Source organism: Ursus maritimus, unplaced genomic scaffold (assembly GCF_017311325.1).
Source record: "Ursus maritimus isolate PB19 unplaced genomic scaffold, ASM1731132v1 scaffold_27, whole genome shotgun sequence".
Taxonomy (NCBI): Eukaryota; Metazoa; Chordata; class Mammalia; order Carnivora; family Ursidae; genus Ursus; species Ursus maritimus.
Window position 1 is genome coordinate 31,228,795 of NW_024425230.1, and position 17,985 is coordinate 31,246,779.

General features: G+C 48.0%; 1 protein-coding gene and 1 long non-coding RNA gene across 4 annotated transcripts in view; one reads left to right on the plus strand and one right to left on the minus strand.

Moving 5' to 3' along the window:
• Positions 1 to 3,323: 3,323 nt before the first annotated feature.
• BBS4 (Bardet-Biedl syndrome 4) overlaps positions 3,324 to 17,985 on the minus strand; it is a 109,417-nt gene continuing 94,755 nt past the window's right edge. For all 3 annotated transcript variants that reach the window (XM_008708516.2, XM_008708515.2, XM_040643018.1), the window contains 10 exons: positions 14,006 to 14,059; positions 12,527 to 12,654; positions 10,315 to 10,369; positions 9,301 to 9,369; positions 8,169 to 8,321; positions 7,896 to 8,067; positions 6,252 to 6,321; positions 5,533 to 5,674; positions 4,800 to 5,001; positions 3,324 to 4,269 (listed from right to left, as the gene is read on the minus strand). In XM_008708516.2, coding sequence (XP_008706738.1) covers positions 4,142 to 4,269; positions 4,800 to 5,001; positions 5,533 to 5,674; positions 6,252 to 6,321; positions 7,896 to 8,067; positions 8,169 to 8,321; positions 9,301 to 9,369; positions 10,315 to 10,369; positions 12,527 to 12,654; positions 14,006 to 14,059 — 1,173 coding nt within the window. In that variant the 3' untranslated portion in view covers positions 3,324 to 4,141. The remainder of the gene's footprint in view (positions 4,270 to 4,799; positions 5,002 to 5,532; positions 5,675 to 6,251; positions 6,322 to 7,895; positions 8,068 to 8,168; positions 8,322 to 9,300; positions 9,370 to 10,314; positions 10,370 to 12,526; positions 12,655 to 14,005; positions 14,060 to 17,985) is intronic.
• Positions 9,377 to 15,310, plus strand: LOC121105542. Its single transcript, XR_005838128.1, has 2 exons — positions 9,377 to 10,081; positions 15,177 to 15,310. It is a non-coding gene; the product is annotated as an uncharacterized LOC121105542 (long non-coding RNA).

Consider the following 17,985-nt stretch of genomic DNA (forward strand, 5'->3'; position numbering starts at 1 on the left):
ATTTGTTATTTCCTGTTTTGTTAATTTTTACCATTCTGACTGGTGTAAGGTGGTATCTCATTGTGGTTTTGATTTGTATTTCCCTGATGGCTAATGATGTTGAACATTTTTTCATGTGTCTGTTAGCCATTTTTATGTCTTCTTTGGAGAAGTGTCTGTTCATGTCTTCTGCCCATTTCTTGACTGAATTATTTGTTTTGGGAGAAGATATTTGCAAATGACATTATGGATGAAGGGCTGGGATTCAAGATCTGTAAAGAACTTCTCAAACTCAACATCCAAAAAACAAATAATCCAGTCAAGAAATGGGCAGAAGACATGAACAGACACTTCTTCAAAGAAGACACACAATTGTTAATTAATTTCTAATAGAATTTCACTGTGGTCAGAGATCATATTGTGTAAATTTCAGTCTTTTCACTCTGAGCCCTATCGTATGGCCCAGTACATGGTCTGTCCTGCTGAACGTCCCAGGAGCACTTGCAGAGAATGTAGTCTGCAGTTACAGCTCGTAGTGTTCTGTACATGCCAGTTAAGTCGAGGTGGTTTATTTGTGCTGTTACACTCACTGTCCAGTTCTAACAATTGCTGAAAGAGGGAGTGCGAACGTCCAACCAAGACTGTGGATTTAATTCCATCGACGTTTACTTCACGTATTTAGAAGTCATGCTGTTAGCTGCATCCGTATTTGTTATGTGTTTTCTACTGAATCGAACTTTTTATTATTATGAAATGTCCCTCTATTTCCAGCAAGGCTCCTTGTTTTGAGGTCTACTTTATCTGACATTAATAGAGCTCTCCAGACTCAGGCCTGTAGCTTGAATGGTGTTTGTTCCATCCTTTTGCTTTCCATGGCAGATTTGTTTATCCTTTCTCTACTTTTTATTTGGAGAGTACAGTCCAGTTACTTTTTTAAGTCTAATTACGTTTTAATGTAATTATGAACATGATTGGACTCACATTTAACATCTTGCTATTTATTTTGTCTTTGTCCCATCTTTTTCTTTTTGGTTCCTTGGTTCTTTCCGTCCTGCCCTTTAGGGGAGGAGGGTACTGACTGAATATTTTTTCGAATTTTGATTTCCAGAGGCGCCTGGCTGGCTCGGTCGGAAGAGTGTGCAACTCTTGATCTCAGGGTCGGGAGTTTGAGCCCCGTGTTGGGTGTAGAGATTACTTTAAAAAATAAAATCGTAGGGGCGCCTGGGTGGTTCAGTCGGTTGAGTGCCCCCACTATTGGTTTCAGCTCAAGTCATGATCTCATGGGTTGTGGGATCGAGTCCCGTGTCGGGCTCTGCACTCAGTCTGCTTGAAGATTCTGCCCCAAGCCCCCTCTGTCAAGTAAATACATCTAAAAAAAATTAAACCTTCCAATCCTCAAGTTCGATGTACCCCCTCCCTTACAGTTATACATGTAAACCTCACAGTTTTTTCTTGGAACAGTCATAGCATTTTTAAAAAATTAAACCTACATAGTGTTTTATATTTAGCTCCTTACTTATATTTGTTATCTTTCAAGGATTGGTCCAACATGAGCTACTCTGCCATTATCAGACAATAATGATTCCTCCTTAAAAACAAAATGATCATAGGGGCACCTGGGTGGCTCAACTGGTTAAGCATCCGATCTTGATTTGGGCTCAGGTCATATCTCAGCATTGAGATCGAGCCCCATTGGGCTCCATGCTGGGTGTGGAACCTGCTAAGATTCTCTCTCTCCCTTTGCCCCTCCCTGCTCCTTCTCAAAAACAAAATGATTATAATCATACATTCCAAAGCTTTACTGTCTTTGGAATGCAGTTTTGTACTAATATTACTCCGTAGAAAGGGCACTTTTCCCATATACTAGTTTATACTTGCGATTTCCCGCCTCCGCTCAAGCCATCTAAAACCACGTCTGTGTCTGTGATCATGTACTTTGCCTCATTTTCCTAATACTGTGAAACACTGTGATGACATGAGCCACTCCCATATTAGACATTAGAAGAGCTCCTTTCTCACCAGAGTGCATGGGAAGCTGCAAATCCACATGCCCCAGAGACTGGGCAGGTGTGACCTAGGACGGCCGAGCCCCGAACAACGTGGGCTTGGACTGCACAGGCCCGCTTATATGTGGATTTTTTTCAGTAAATGCACTGGAAAATTTTTTGGAGATCTGTGACAATTTGAAAAAACTGTGATGAATCACGTAGCTTAGAGATGTCAAAAAAAAATTAAGAAAAAGGTATGTTATGAATACACGGATAACAGTTAAGAGCAGGAGCTCTGCATCCAGACCTGGGTTCAAATCCTGATCTGCCGTTTTCCTTGGAAAACTCGTTTTACCTCTCCCAACCTCCACTTCCTCCTTTACAGAGAGGGGGTAATAGTGTCACTCTGTTGGGAGGGCTCAGGGAGACCGATCCCTTCCTGAACCTGTCCTTCCCTGGCCTCCCCGAACACGCCTCTCCTGGGTCTGTCTCTTCTATCACTGTCACTTGCTTCTGTCTCCTTCATGGGCTCTTCTGCTTCTCCCTTTAAATACTGGTTTCCTGTTTTCGGTCCCCCCATTGTCTTGTTCCTAGCTTTCGTCTGGGGACTCCTTTCAAATCTGTGATCTTTCAAATCTCCTTTCAAATCGTTTCAGCGATCACCCAAATCAAGTTACTCCTGCATTTTGACCTGCAAGCCAGATTTCACACCTGAAATCTGGCTGTTCAGGTGTCTACTCTCACCATCTGAATGTCTCAAAGACAAACCTGTCTAAAGCTAGATGCCACAACCCTCCCCCCGCACCCCCCCGATGGTCCTCTTCTCTGGTTCGTGTGCGTCTCCCCAGCGGCACGTGCCCACGCGACGGTCTGTTCTCGCCTGCTCCCTCCAGCCCCCGGCTCCCGTTGATCTGAGCCCCCTCTGCTCCTCTGAGTTTATACCCTTACTATCTCTGTGTCACAGGCACGCCAGACTCCACGCCGAGAGAGAGGAGAGCTTTCTCCGCCGCTCAGGGTGTAGACCCCGGGTCTGCCACACCTGCCGCGGGGCAAGGGAGCTGCTGCCGCTACGCTGCCGTGTGTCTGAGACGCGAGAACCACAGTTTTGTCACTTAGCTGCCGCCTCAGTGTCAAAACAGAGCCAGTCATGATACAAAAACCTCCTTAGTTTGGTGTGGCGATAGGTGTGCTGTGCTCACCTTCAAGTTCTGGTGATGATAGGGCGCATCAGGTGCAAAGTGGGGACTGGCCCTCACGCGGACGCTCTGCTGGCCCTAAGCCCGAACCTGGCCTTGAGGTGCCTTCTCTAGTTCCAGACTCGTTTGGGAAGCAGCTAAGAGAAGACCGCGTCACAGGTTCTTTTAAAAAGGTTTTATTGTGATCTCTTCTTTTTACACCTAAGTAAAACCTTCCCCAAAGGGATGACGACACATAATCTTCATTCTAAAAAGGACATATAGGTGACGTACTGAGAGCATCTGGCCACGGGCATCACTGATTGTTTTACATAAAATTAAACAGCTCTTTTGTTTTTCCTTTTCATCCTTGGTGCTGATACCAGCCCAGCCCTTCACCCCCACCTCTCATCATACTGACATGATCTGGCTCTACGTACGCTCTCACGTCTCAAGAACAAGATACAGGACTCGTTCTGGATTCCCTTGGACAGATGCAGCCGGAATATCCAACAGGCTGGGCCTCAATTTAGAGAGGTTTTTTTCATCATTTTCGCCCTTAAATGTAGACTGTTAGAGCTGGATTACTAATCCAAGATTTGTGTTTGCCTTCGGGGCTGACAAGCCCCACAGCCTGCGGGTCGCCTCCGCTAAGCCAAGGCTTCATCGTAGCAGGACTCCGGAGCAGAGGTCGTGCAGACTTTCCTTCCACAGAGGAAGGGGTCAGTCATCCAGGAGGTGAAAGTCATTTCAGAAGCAAACAGCATCATGTGCCCGACTGGTTCCTGGAGCTACAGACCAGAGCCACGAGCCTCGCACTTAAGCTTAAAGGGCCTGTCGGGGCCTCTCCTGTCCGGGCTGATGGGCTAGCGGGAGGCCGCATCGGCCGCAGCTCCTTGCGATCGTAACACATCCTGTGTCCCTTGGTTCCCAAGGAACACGCTGGCCTCCTTGTCACATGACCTTTCCTAATCTGCTACATCCTCACCAAAGACACCCCTACTCTGGGGTCATCCTACTCCTATTTTCTCTTATTTGTGCCGAGGCTTCGGCCGGATGTGCTTCCGCGGTGGGCTCCGGCTCCGGAAGCAGAGATGGCGGCTTTGTGAGCTGGGACGTCCCTGCACCTGGTAACAGAACAAACAGTGTGAGTTCTCAGTTCCACGATGCTGGAAGAAATCATTATTTTTAGTGTCAGATTTCAAAAAGAAACCTCGCATCTTCTAGGATCACTGGGACTGTGGCCTGTTTTTGCAGCTATGAAGTTAGACTTAAAGCAACAGTCCAGTTTGCCTTCAGTGACTCACTGAAAAAAATCCTCGATTACCTGCCCCATGCTGACTTAGGCAGCCTTGCTTTAATTCTCCCTGCTTTATCGCAACAGAAGGCACTGTCGTGGATCGCTAAACCCGAACAGGGTAAGGCCCCCGCACTTTAACCACTCACCTAAGCCTGCCAGTAGCTGTTCCCTCCTGCACAACTTGCCTTAAGAAAGCAAGTGCCGCTTAGGCCAACATATGGCTTGTTTCCCCTTCCAGGAAACACTACTTCGATGTGTTCTGAGTGGGAAAAGTGTAAGCCTCACTTAAAGCCGTCACCTCTCTGGGGCGCGTGCGCGTGTACCGACGACTCCGTGGAGCTGTGTGTAGCCCCCTACCTGAGGGGAGCTTCCTGTGTGCGGCCGCGGAAGACATCGCCTGTCCCAGGGCTTGATTAGAGCCCAGAGGCTGCTGGAAACCGGCAGCTTTGCTGGTTGAAGTGGTCCGGTGCTTTGACTTGGTATCTTTAACTGGTTTCGTCCAGACCAGTGCCTCCCCGACCTGGAGGGCAGCTCCCAGTTTCTGGGCCATCTCTACCATCTTGTGCCCACATGGGAAGAAAAAAAGAGTCACAGATGTCACTGGCAGAGACAAACCTACCCACTTCTTCCCAGGCCTTCCACCTGGGAGTTTAGCCAAAATCATGTCTGCCGGTACTGGTATGTGAGAGAGTTAGTATTTACTGCAAGGAAATCATTCTCCAACAGCAGAGAAGACAGAGTCCCCTTCGTGGACGGCAAGGGCACGCACACAGGATCTCAGAACCCCACGATTCAAGTGTGGTGCGTTACAGGGCTACCCTCCGGCCTTCCCCACGTGAGGAGAAGCGGGAGGAAGCTGCAAAGAGACCTCAACTCAGTTGTATTATATCAATAACGTAAGTCAGCCTGACTTTCCCCTATTTTCTTCTAGGAAAGATTTTCCTCAGGCTGTTACTAACCGAAGATTTCCTGCTGCCAGGAACATCAAAGCCAAAACAGGCACGAACCTTTAGAATACTTTGTATCTGGATTATTTGGGCTTGACTCAAAAGTCCCCGGACAGCCTCCCGGGACCTAATAAAAGACACACCTCCGAGTCGAATTCCAGAGAGCTGCTGTCCTTGAGCAGGCTGACCTTCCTCTCCATCTCCTGGTACTGGGCCAGGGCGCCCTTCCTCTCGCCCTGGTTGTACAGCAGCACAGCGTAGTTCAGGTTGACTAACGGGTTACACCTGCGGCAAACGGATTCTGTGGGGCGTGGGCTTTGCAACCCGCGCTCATTCAGAAATCCTTCTCAGTGCACAAAAACCAAAGCTGGTTAAACAGAAACTTCTCCGTTCTCCAGCAAGGTGAGAGCACATGCTCTGCGGACCTCTGGAGAAGCAGAGGTCAAGCCAAGCAGGAGCTCGTGGGGGCAAGTCTGACATCCCAGCCCTCGACGGGGCCGTCGGGGCAGGCTCGCGAAGGGGATCCCTAGCCTGCCTCCCGGCAGACGCCGTGGAATTCATCCCAGGAGAATTAAGTTTATCTTAAACGAAGCGAGTCCCATCTGCTGTTCCAGCCAGCCCGTGGCTGTCGGCAACCCAAGCCCGCTGCCAGCCCCTCCTCTGGCCCCCTGACTGCTAAACCCCGGGCTGAAGGGCCCGTGTCTGTTCCAGCTGAGCCACGCACGGGAGCCACGCACGGGAGCTGAGGGCCCACATCCTTTCCACAGGTAGGCCTCGGACAGCAACAGTGGGGCTGTGGCGCCATCTGGTGGTTTTGGGGAGTCCAGCCCGCCCCACCGCCACTCCCAACAGAGCGGCTTACTTGTCCAGGCGCACGGCTTCTGCGTAGGCTCTCTTGGCGTTCTCGGGATCTTCCAGATTGGTCAGAGCCACTGCAACAAAGAAAGGGGGCCCCGCGGCTGGAGAGTCCAGCGTAGAACACAGAAGGAATGTTTCAAGACCACCGTTCATCCAGTCCCCAAACTGAAGTCCTCCTCTGCCCTCTCAGCTCCTGGAGCTACGGAGACAGTCGCTCGGCCTCGATGCCCCTGTCATCGGCTCCCGCGGCCCCTCCCCACGGTCAGCCGCGGATCCTGCTTCTTGTGCTCTCTTTTCTGACACTGCTGTCGTTCAGGTGCAAGTTGTTTCAGGCTTGCTTGCTTTTATCCCCACAGCAATGTCCCCACCTGCCTCCATCCACTTGCCACAAAGCTGCCAGGGGTCGCCCTGACTTACAAACAAATCGGACCGTGTCACCACTGACTTAAGAATCCTCAGCGGTTCTCCATTACCCATAACCCTGATCCTTCACTTGTTTAGCAACAGAACACGGTCTCCTTTTCAATCAGGATTTTCTGGAAGCCTGTTCTATAAAACCAAGCAAAACAGAGCTGTCTGGAAGCCAGGCCCACTCCACCTGCCCACCAGTCATGCGTTCACTTCCACCGGACACGAAAGAGATCTAGGAATACAGCTGGAAAACCTCGGCCTCTAGAATAAAGACCAGAGTTCTTTATTCCACTCGTGCCATCCCAGACCATCTCTCCTGACCACCCCCCACTGCTCTCCACCCGCGGCTGCCGGTCCGGGCTGCAGGCCTTTGCCTGCTCCTCGGCCACGCTATGCCGGCGAACTCCAGTTAAGCCTTCAAAATGCAGTGTGAAGGCCACCTCCACTTTGTGAAGTCAGAAATGCCGCTCATGCCTCAGAGGAGGCGCAGGTGTCCCCGTTCCTGCGTCCCCATCAGAACGAGCTCACTTCGTATTGGGGCAGCCCCCAGCGAACCACCATTCAATTTGCTTTTGCAGCCTTCCTCTTAGAAATAAGAACCCCACAATAATGATTTTAAAAAGCCCACCTGGAGACCACACTGTCCGTGAGAATATGGAAAGTGCTTTCGGGCTTACACTTAGTAGTCTAGTATGTGGAGAAATATCCCCAGAAAGAATATTAGTTAGTACTTTCATGTTATAGTAACACTCACATTAATAATAGACCAATTATGTCATGACAACAAAACCAGTAGCTAATACTCATTGGTATTTAATTACGTAATCCTCCCTCTCTACTCTGAGATCTACCCAGTACGTAGTGGAGGGAGGACACTTCTAAAGCCCAAGCTCTTAACACTCAATGGTATCTGGAACTTAGTTGGACTCTTTCTCTTTTTTTCTCCCTCTCTCTATACATTTGTAAATAAATTGTCAAGTCAGGGAAAACAACTGGTAAAAGATGAACTAGGGACGATCTTGATTTAACCTGTTGGTCTCTGAGTGAAACTCCCCCAAGCTAGAAGCAACCAGATATCCTGTGTTCTTTTGCAAGCTCCAGGACACTCACCGAGGTTCCTGGGGGATCTGCGAGGCAATGGCTTCTACGGCACATTTAAACCCTGGCCTCATATGATTCTAGATCATTTTCCGTCATCACAGACTACAGAGGGGCTCTCCCCACCAATGTCTCTTACCAGCCAAAAGCATGTAGAGCTCCCCCATCTTCGGCTGGAGGTTGATGGCTGCGCTGAGGAAATGGAAAGCCGACGCGTACTGCTGCATGGTCAGGTGGACAAGGCCCAAATTATACAGAATCTTCCAATCGAAGGGAGCCAAGTAGTTGGCTCGCTTCAGGCAGCTGATAGCCTGCAGGGGAGAGGGGGCACTCGATGAGTGGCTGGGGCAAGCCTGGCAGCCCCAGGAGCTGCGTGTGTGAACACAAACAAGGAAGATAAGGAGACGCTCACTGCCACGTATTTCTTCTTGCCGAAGAAACACATTCCAATGTTATTCCAGAGCGGAGGACTTTCTGGAACGGCACAAGCTACAACTCTGTACTTGGTGAGGGCAACATCAAAGTCCCCGTGGGTCTGCATCATGCTGCCTGCTGCCAAGATGGCCTGAAAACACAGGACATGAAAAACTGGTAACTAAGCCATTCCCCGAAGGCTGTCGCAGTGAAGCGGCCATTCTGTGCACTCAGCAGGCCCGTCGGCACGGACAGGACATACACACTTCTTCCGGGCCACAGAAAATATATTCGAGCTCTCGGAACAAACGCTCGGGAGGAATGTCCCCGCGCCCACTGTGGCTTTCTCTGGCACAGTACAGAAAAAGAAAAGATACAATGTCAGTGACTTCCCCTGGCTCATTTGTTTCCTACTTCTAGTCCAGGAAGTCAATTTTTCAGAGTCAAGGCCCTTTCAGTAAAAAAACAGCCTTGTATCTGTTCCCCCATGGCCCTACTTGGTACCCCAAGTGCTCCAGATAACCCAGAAACTGCTGTCTTTGGCCACTTAAGGTCCAGCTCCTTCTGGCACCACCCAGGCTTGAGGCCTCCGCAGTCCAGCCCTCTCATTTCTCCGAGGAAGGGCGCCCAGGCGGGAGCTGGCGGAATCAGCCTAACACGCCTCCCGTGACAGAAGCGACAGGACCAGGCCCGCACCCTTCGTCAAAGCCTGTTTTGCTGCCTCTCCCTCCGTGACATTCATCCACTCCACGATCTCAGCCCCAAAGTTCTATCTGGACAAGAGTTGTCCTCGCAAATTCATTAAGAACCCAGCAGTCACTTCACCAGAATCTCCTCGGACAGTAGTTGTAGAGGCTTTGTTCATTTCCAGAGTAACACACGGACCTTCACCGGCGCGACAATGTCACTGTGTGACAGGCCTGTGACAGCAGATGTGCACTTGTAGAAAATAAGAAGCAGAACGCTAGCACTTTACAATACATTCAGATAAGAAGGGCCATGTCTGTTTATAATTTTTCTAAGAAAAAGGTAATTTCTTAGGTATCCACAGTGCTTTCTAGGGCCAGGTCACCTCAGGCAGCGGTGGGAGCGTCTGTGTGAAGGCTCTGGGATTTGACAGCCTACGATACCTTGTAGTTGGTAGGGTCATAAGTCAGTGCATTTCCAAGGTGTTCAAATGCCTTCTGGTAAATGCCGAGCTTGGAGAAAAAGCAAACCAGAGAATTACATCAGGGGGAGACAGCAGTTAAGGAGTCTGGCCAACCACACCGTGAACAGAAACACCTGGGCTTTCTGGTTGTCCCGACAAAAAAAGAGCTACAGATACGAGATAAAAAAAAAAGAACACAAAAAATCCCCATATTTGTTGATTTGTCCCCTGAAGGTCCAAGTATCTGTTTGCCCGACCCGCCTCTGGCACACTCTGCGGTTCCCACTCAGGCCTCCTTGGCAGGAAATGGGCTGGTAAGCATCCTGCCCAGGGGCCAGCCTCCAAGCCAAAGCCCAGGAAGGCCCAGGGTTAAGCTCCTGATTCCTTTTCAAGAAAAACAAGAGACAGAAAGGCCACCCTAGAGGCAGAGCTGGTGGACCAGCTGAGCAGGGAATGAGTTTGTCAGGGGGTGGGACAGGGAGAGAGCCTCAGGGGGCCCGCAGGCTGGTATAGAGAAGTGGAGGCACTAAAAGAAAGCCATTCACACGCGGGGAAACGTGGAGCGGAAAGGAGACTTCGTATTCTAGACCACGCTCTGGCTCTGCCTTCTCTTTCCTGTAGGACCGGGCTGGGAAGAGGTAGCTACAGAAACGGCCTCCGCCCCAGGCCTGCCCGTGCCCACCTGCCTCACAGCTTCTCCCGCAGCAACACGAAGCCAGCCCCCACCAATTATCTCCCGTATCTGCCCCTTCCTTAAATGGGTAAGAATGAGAACTGCAGTAGCCTCGAACAGACTTATATGCCTGATTCGAATGCAGAAAATACATTCCTTTGGCAGACAAAGAATATTGAATGCAGAAAGTAAGGTTCACCTGCTTCCTGTGACCTTTAGTAGAATGTGATAGAGTAAAATCAAAGTGCAGGGACGCCACACTCCATACAAACCCAAAAGCATTGCCAACCTCAGTGCCTGAGTGAGGACAGTGCTCATTACCTGTAAGTAGAGTAGTCCTAAAGTTGTGAGAAGTTCCGTGTTTTCTGGCGAGAACCTGCAACACAGAGCCCCGCACAGAGCGCTCAGAGGGAAACAAAATGTGTGTGAGACACCGAGACCCCTGCCTGCGGGCCCGCCCTCGTGCAGCCCCTGGAGACACCCGTGAGAATTCCTGAAGGTGATTTGGGAATTTCCTTCAAAAGTCGGTCTTCTCAACCCTGGCTACAGGTTGGATTGCTCAGCACAAAGGAAATGGGACTTAGAATCCAGACTCCTTTGTCAGGACCCTTCCTTAGGGCCAAAGTCCTAAGAACCACCTACGGAATATTCTGTGTGACTGTCCTGATTATACAGAGACAATTAAAGATGGACACTCCATAAATCAAGTCCATCTAAAACACACAGTTGTGGCCAGTTCCCTCGCGTAGGTTTGTGGGGTGGTTTTGTTTTGTTTTTCTGGTCTCACTGTATGGACAATGCCAGCAGAGTTTCCTGTTTAGGATCCCAGCGGCCCTCATGCTCTGCTCTCCACATTAAACAAAAAGCCATACTAAATAGCCAAACTAAAAAAAGAAGGAAGACACATACGGGCTCGGGGAAAAAGCCATTGGCTTTGGGGAGTAAACACTGACTTAAGTAAAAGATTATCTGCTTTCCCAATCCCTCACTGATCCTTGCCTTTGTCACAAAACCCAAGCAACACTGAACTGAGATGTTCTGTCTGTAGGGTCATCGGCAGTTTCATCAGTGAAAATGCCAAAAGGCAAGGAACAGCGTCTCCCGCTTCTAAGGAATGAGTGGGGCACTGGTTACCTATGGGGAGACCAGAACCAGAGGGACCAAAGCCCCAGGCAGGGGAAGCCTGAGCTGGCCAAACAGAGCTTACTCAGTTCAACCGTAAATATCCACTTTGATCACCTCCCTCTCATAAACCAATCACGTGACTTCCCTGATTCTGGTGGCATCCCCCTGGGCCCCCACCAAATCATGACTACCATCTCCAAAGCAATGGGTCATAAACAATGGTCTCCATTCTCAGTGAGGTTCCAAATGCTCGCTGTCCCCTTTTTCCCTTGGGAATTTTATTGACTTAAGTCCTTGATGAGCCCCTGGAAGGATGTGACCCTCCAGATTTCTGTGAGCTAATCTCAAAGTGACAACTTTAAAAGGCAGAAGTCAGGGATCAAGGCTTCCACCCAGCACCACAGAAGCTTAAAATATGCTACATGGGCTCCTTCCCACTTGTCCCTATAAACTTAGCCGCTTGCTGACAAGTCTTTTGTAGCTTAACAAATGAAGGGATTTTTTTTAAAGATTTATTTATTTATTTTAGCGGGGGGGGGGGAGCATGAAGTGGGGAGGGTTAGTAGAGGGACAGAGACTCTCAAGCAGACTCCCCACCGAGTGCGGAGCCCAACAAGAGACTTGATCTCACAATCCTGAGATCATGACCTGAGCAGAAATCATGAGTTAACCGACTGAGCCACCCACGTGCCTCAAACCAAGGGATTTTTATGTCCTTTTAGACACAAAATGTGGTTGAAGAAAATTCAGAAAAGCGTTGTGACTAGTATAACCAGAAAAGTGACAGATGTGGTAAAAGACAAAGGTAATTAACAAAAATCTAAGTTTATTTCAGAGACTAATTATCAGACTAATTACACTGTGGCCACACATCCTGTTAAGTAACAATGAGACATTTTGCTACAGCTATCCCACTTAAAACAAACAAGACCCTACACAAAAAAGACAACTTTAGTATGTGTCCCTAGAGAAGAAACATGGAACACCATCCCGGGAAAGCCAGTCAGTTCCATTATCAACAGGTGTTTGGCCTACCCTAATGACGTTTTAAAAAAACAAGATATTGGTCTCAGGCTAATAAAGGCCACACGTTTATTAAAGAATCAGAAGATTTCTGGCCCCAATGTCTCTGGAAACAAGATCTGCTGTAAAGTTTAAAACCACAATGGCAGTCTACCAGCTGACTCCAAAATCTATCCGCTCCTTCCTCCAGCCATACTGACAGGTGAGAAACACGGTCTTCCTTATGGAAGCCAGCCACTGGGAGCTTCTAACCTTAGCTTGAGCTTTACTCTAACTCACACAACTAGTAATCGTCACGGTAATCCGTAATCAGCCTTAAGCTTAGGGGTTCCTATGTCTTTCCCATTTATTTTCTCATCGCCTTCAAGAAAACAGACATACTTACTCCACTGCTTTCTTGTAGATTTCAATGGCCTTGTCCAGGTCTCCCTCCAGCAAATGGATCTTCCCCAGCATTATATAAGTCAAATCATGCCTGTTAAGATGGAGTGCGTTGTGCAGCTGGTCTTGTGCCTAACAAGATTGATGGAGTAAAGAGAACCACATCACTACCATGAAAGGACAATGGCTTGGTGTAGCTTTCGTAAAGACAGAACTCCCGCGGTGCTCAGGCAGGAGCAGGACATCTCAGCAAACAGCCCCCACCACCCAAAAACACTAAAACACACCGAAACTGCTTGCTGACAGGAGAGCTGCAACGTGAGGTGTCTGCCTCTGGAGCCACATGGGAGAGTTTTTTATACAAGATGATTAACCTTTCTGAGTGTCTTCTGCTTCTTGATATTCATACCCATGACTCATACTTCATAATTCAAAGGAGTGTCATAGTACAGAATACAGCATTGCCCTGGACTCGATCCCAGCTGCACCGCTGACCAACCGCACAACCTTCCCTGGGGTGGACCTCATTTTCCTCACCAATATTTTGATAAAGAATGAATGGACTGTTCTCGTTTATTCACTCCGCACGTATCCATTGAGTACCTATTGTTCTAGGTACTCAGGATACCAGCGCTAACAGAACAAACTCCTTGCTCTAGAAGAGCTTTATCCTAATCGATGATCAAAAGGGCTTTAAGTCATTCATTGACTCAAGTATTTACATCAATGTCAAGTATTATATTTGTTCTGTTTGTTAGCTTTACAGTAAAATCTAAATATAATTCTCCTCAGTACAGCTCTGGCCAAAGACCAATCCCACCTCTCCCTTGGCTCAGAATAATCCTATGAATAGAAATGCACTTGCGTGGAATATTCTCTGAGGAGAAAACTCTCCTAAGCAAGCATAAAACACTATAGATCTGCCCAGGAAACCTAAGGAGACCCACTAAAAATGTAAGTTCTTACATGGAAAATAACATTAAAAACGGTAACTGTCAGAAATCAAATCCACTTAAAACTTAAATTCATTTCCAGTAACCTTAAAAACTATAATCAGTTGCCATCAGACCATAAGACAGCTCACACAGTCGTGATTACACTTTCAAGACCGAAGGGTTCACTTTTTGATATTTAAGTTTTACTGAACATTTGTTTCTATACTAGAAAATGACACCGAGGACGGGAGAGAAGAGGGGAGAGAAGCAACTCGACTGCCATTCCCTCATAATATTTCTAGAGTTCGTCATTTTCTTGCTAAAATCAGAAAAGAAAAAGAAAAAAAAAAACAGAAAAAAAGCAGATGGATGAAAAATGAGAATAAATATGGGGATAAATGTCTGGCACTTTCAATTTTTGCTGCCAGAATCCCCACAAGCGCTTCTCAGGAACCCTACACCACGAGCGATGGCGCCCCTGCAACAAGCGGCCCCTCAGGGGGCTCCCCAGCCGGCGCCCAACCGCCACCGCCATTCCCACACGGTACCTTAGTGAACTGCTTCAGGTAAATGTAGCAGACTCCCAGGTTGTGACAGATCTCCTGCACACAAAAGGAAGTGAGACAGCACAGGTGTCAACCCCACGGTTACTATGTGACTGAAACGACAGGCATCTAAACAGTCACTGCCCGGCAAAGCGTGCATTTGACATGGCACTACAGGTAGTTGCTCCTAGATTTCACACTTAAATACATTTAATTCTACAAAATGGGTTAATATGTAAAAATAATATGTAAAAAACTCAAATTATAAGAGAGAAAAGCAGACTGAACAGTGATCTTCCTGGGTCTTGGGGTTACATACCCAGCCCCAGGCCTTTCTTCTCTAAGAGCTGCCCCCTGCCCTCCTCTCAGAAGAGACTGTCCACAGCCCCTGCTCCACCCCGAAGGAAGTGTGTGTGTGTGTGTGCGTGCGTGCGTGTGTGTGTGCCGACCAGATTCCTTCTCCTAGGAACCTGGGACTTGACTAGGTGATGTGGACTCGGGGACCAACAACGCAATCTGGAGGCCGCCGAGACGGAATATACGTCACTGGAGCCAGTCTGCAGAGGTCTACAAATCCTGGCCCGTGGGCCAAATTCATCCTCTGCTTTTCTTGTAAATAAAGTTTTACTGGAACACAGCCATGACCACTTGTTACACATTGCCTACAAAACTTTCACACTAGAACTTTAAAGTAGCTGCAATAGGGACTATATGAAGCCACAAAGCTTAAAATATTCACTAGGCCCTTTACAGAGGAAGGCAAAGGTAATTCTGGAAGGCAGAACAAAACTTCAAGAGTCAGAGACATGGAGAGGCTATGTCCCTGAATGTACAGCAAAAAGACAAGGAGGGGGAATACGTGAGATGCAACGTCAGAGCCACAGGGAACAAGCACAGAACACGTTTAATACAATGGAAAACAGGGTAACAGATGCTGCTGGTTAATAGCCACTCTCCTTGTTGCCCTTCCCAGCAGACCTAACGTTATAGTGTCAATGTGTCCAACGTAAAAACTACACTTCCTGGCCTTCCTTAAAGGGGGGGAGGTTGATGTCACACAAGTGGCAGTCTGTTGGGGATTTCTGGGAAAGCTATACTTTCCTAATACAGGCTATGTCTTTTTCTCTTTGTTGTTTCCTTTTTCTCCCTGCCTGGAATGATGATGTGATCTTAGAGCTGCAGCAGACGCTTTGTGACCCTGAAGAAAAGCCTCAGCCTTGACGTCCTTGGATCACCAAGTCAATGCTGGCAACTACTCACCTGGATTTGTTTCATGAGAAAAAATAAACCCCTAATTGGTAAAGCCAATGTTTAGTCAAAATTCTTATTGCAGTTATAATCCCTAACTGATAACAAAGAGATAATGGAGGAGAAGAAAAAAAAAATCAAAGAATGACTCAAACAAAATTTCCCTGACCCAAAATAGGGCAAGGATTCTCACAGAAAAGCCAACTGAGGGTCCACAGATGAGGGGGAAAAGAGAAAAGAAACACTTCTAGACAACTATGATTGATATTTCAGAACTCCAATGATAAAGAGAAACTCCTCAAAGCTTCTAGAGAAAAAAGTGGAGTTATCAACAAGAATCAGACTGTTAAGAGACTGCCAGAAAACCAGGCAGCAATGTCTGCTAAGTTATGAGGCAACACGACTTTTGATCTTATGCTTAGTTAAATCATCAATCAAGTGAGGATAAAATAAAGATATTTTGGGAGGGAGGGGTTAAGATGGTGGAGGAGTAGGGGACCCCTTTTTCAGCCGGTCCCCTGAGTCGAGCTGGATAGGTACCAGACCAGCCTAAACAACCACGGAACCAACCTGAGACGCAGGAAGACGCATCTGGATCTCTACAAATGAACATCTCCAGCGCTGAGTATTGAGATATGAAGCGGGGAGCCGTGAAACCGTGCACAGATATCGGAAGATAAACGGAAGAGGGGAGACCGCCGCGTTCGGGCGCCGGGAAGCGGTAGCCACTTGCACGGGGGAGCGGGCGGACTCGCAGACGGCACCCGCAAAACAGCAGACTGAGACCGTGAGCCGGGTGCGCGCGCCACCAGACTTTTCACGGAACTCTGATGCGCTCACTGGATCCAGACTGAGACCGGGAGCTCCGGGAGCGCGCGGGGCGGCCAGACGCGTAGAAACACAAAGGACGAGAACGCGCGGCCCTGGAAGTGAGGCTGGGACGCCCGGGTGTGGGCGCACATCCCGGAGACTGCAGGGTTGAGCAGCACCAACAGTAACAGGATTAAAGTGGCCAGAACATTAGTAGAGAACGGGCCGCAATCCCTCTGTTCTGCGACAGAGGCTGAGATCGGCCGCTGCTGCTCAGGAAGGCTCTCAGAAGAGGCACAGCAAACCGCCAGGAAAGCCGAGAGAACAAAAGCCTGGAAATACCGGCTCAGAGAGTGCCCATCCCCATCCCCCCTCGCAGGGGACACGGAGACTCTACCCACACAGGGCTGCCTGAGTATCAGCGAGGCAGGCCCCTCCCCCAGAAGGCAGGCTGAAAAATCGAGAAGCCCACATCCCTAAGATCCCTATAGAACAAGGGTGCACGGCCTGGGTCCTGGTCAATAATTTGGGCTCTGGACAACCCCACAACCTCTCCTCATCAGAATGACTAGAAGGAGAAGTTCCCCCCCAGCAAAGAAAAGACAATGAGTCTGTGGCCTCTGCCACAGAACTAATGGATATGGATGTAACCAAATTATCAGAAATGGAATTCAGAGTAACAGTGGTCAGGATGATGTGCAGACTTGAAAAAAGTATTAACAAAAATGTTAATGAGAATATAGTATCTCTAAGGGCGGAAATGAGAGCGAATCTGGCAGAAATTAAAAATTCTATGAGCCAAATGCAGTGAAAACTAGAGGCTCTGACAGCCAGGGTAAATGAGGCAGAAGAAGCGTATCCAGCGGGTGGAGGATGGGTTAGTAGAAGAAAAGCTAAAATAGAAGCTTGACTTAAAAATCCACACCACATGTAGGTTACGGAGATTACTGACTCAATGAAACGATCGATCAATAGCTCAGAATCATCGGCATCCCGAGTGGGGTGGAGAAAAACAGAGGTCTAGAAGAGATATTTGAACAAATTGTAGCTGAAAACTTCCCTAATCTAGTGAGGGAAACAAACATTCGTGTCCAAGAGGCAGAGAGGACCCCTCCCAAGCTCAACCATGACAAACCTACACCACGTCATGTCATAGTGCAATTCGCAAATATTAGATCCAAGGATACAGTACTGAAAGCGGCCAGGGCAAAGAAATTTCTCACGTACCAAGGCAAAGGTATCAGAATTACGTCAGACCTGTCTACACAGACCTGGAATGAGAGAAGGGGTTGGGGGGGCATTTTCAAAGTTCTTTCAGAGAAAAACATGCAGCCAAAGATCCTTTATCCAGCAAGGCTGTCATTCAGAATTGATGGAGAGATAAAGACCTTTCAGAATCGCCAGTCATTAACCAATTTCGTAACCACGAAACCAGCCCTACAGGAGATATTACGGGGGGTTCTATAAAGGTAAGAAGGCCCCAAGAGTGATACAGAACAGAAAGTCACAACCCATACAAACAAAGACTTTACTGGCAACATGACATCATTAAAATCATATCTCTCAATAATCAGTCTCAATGTGAATGGCTTAAATGCTCCCATAAACGCCACAGGGTTGCAGATTGGATAAAAAGACATGACCCATCCATTTGCTGTCTACAAGAGACTCATTTTGAACCCAAAGATACATTCAGACTGAAAGTAAAGGGATGGAGTACCATCTTTCATGCCAATGGACCTCAAAAGAAAGCTGGGGTAGCAATTCTCATATTAGATAGATTGGATTTTAAACTAAAGACTATAGTTAGAGACACAGAAGGGCACTATATTATTCTTAAAGGATGTATCCAACAAGTGGATATGACAATTATAAATATATATGCCCCCAACAGGGGAGCAGCAAGATACACAAGCCAACTCTTA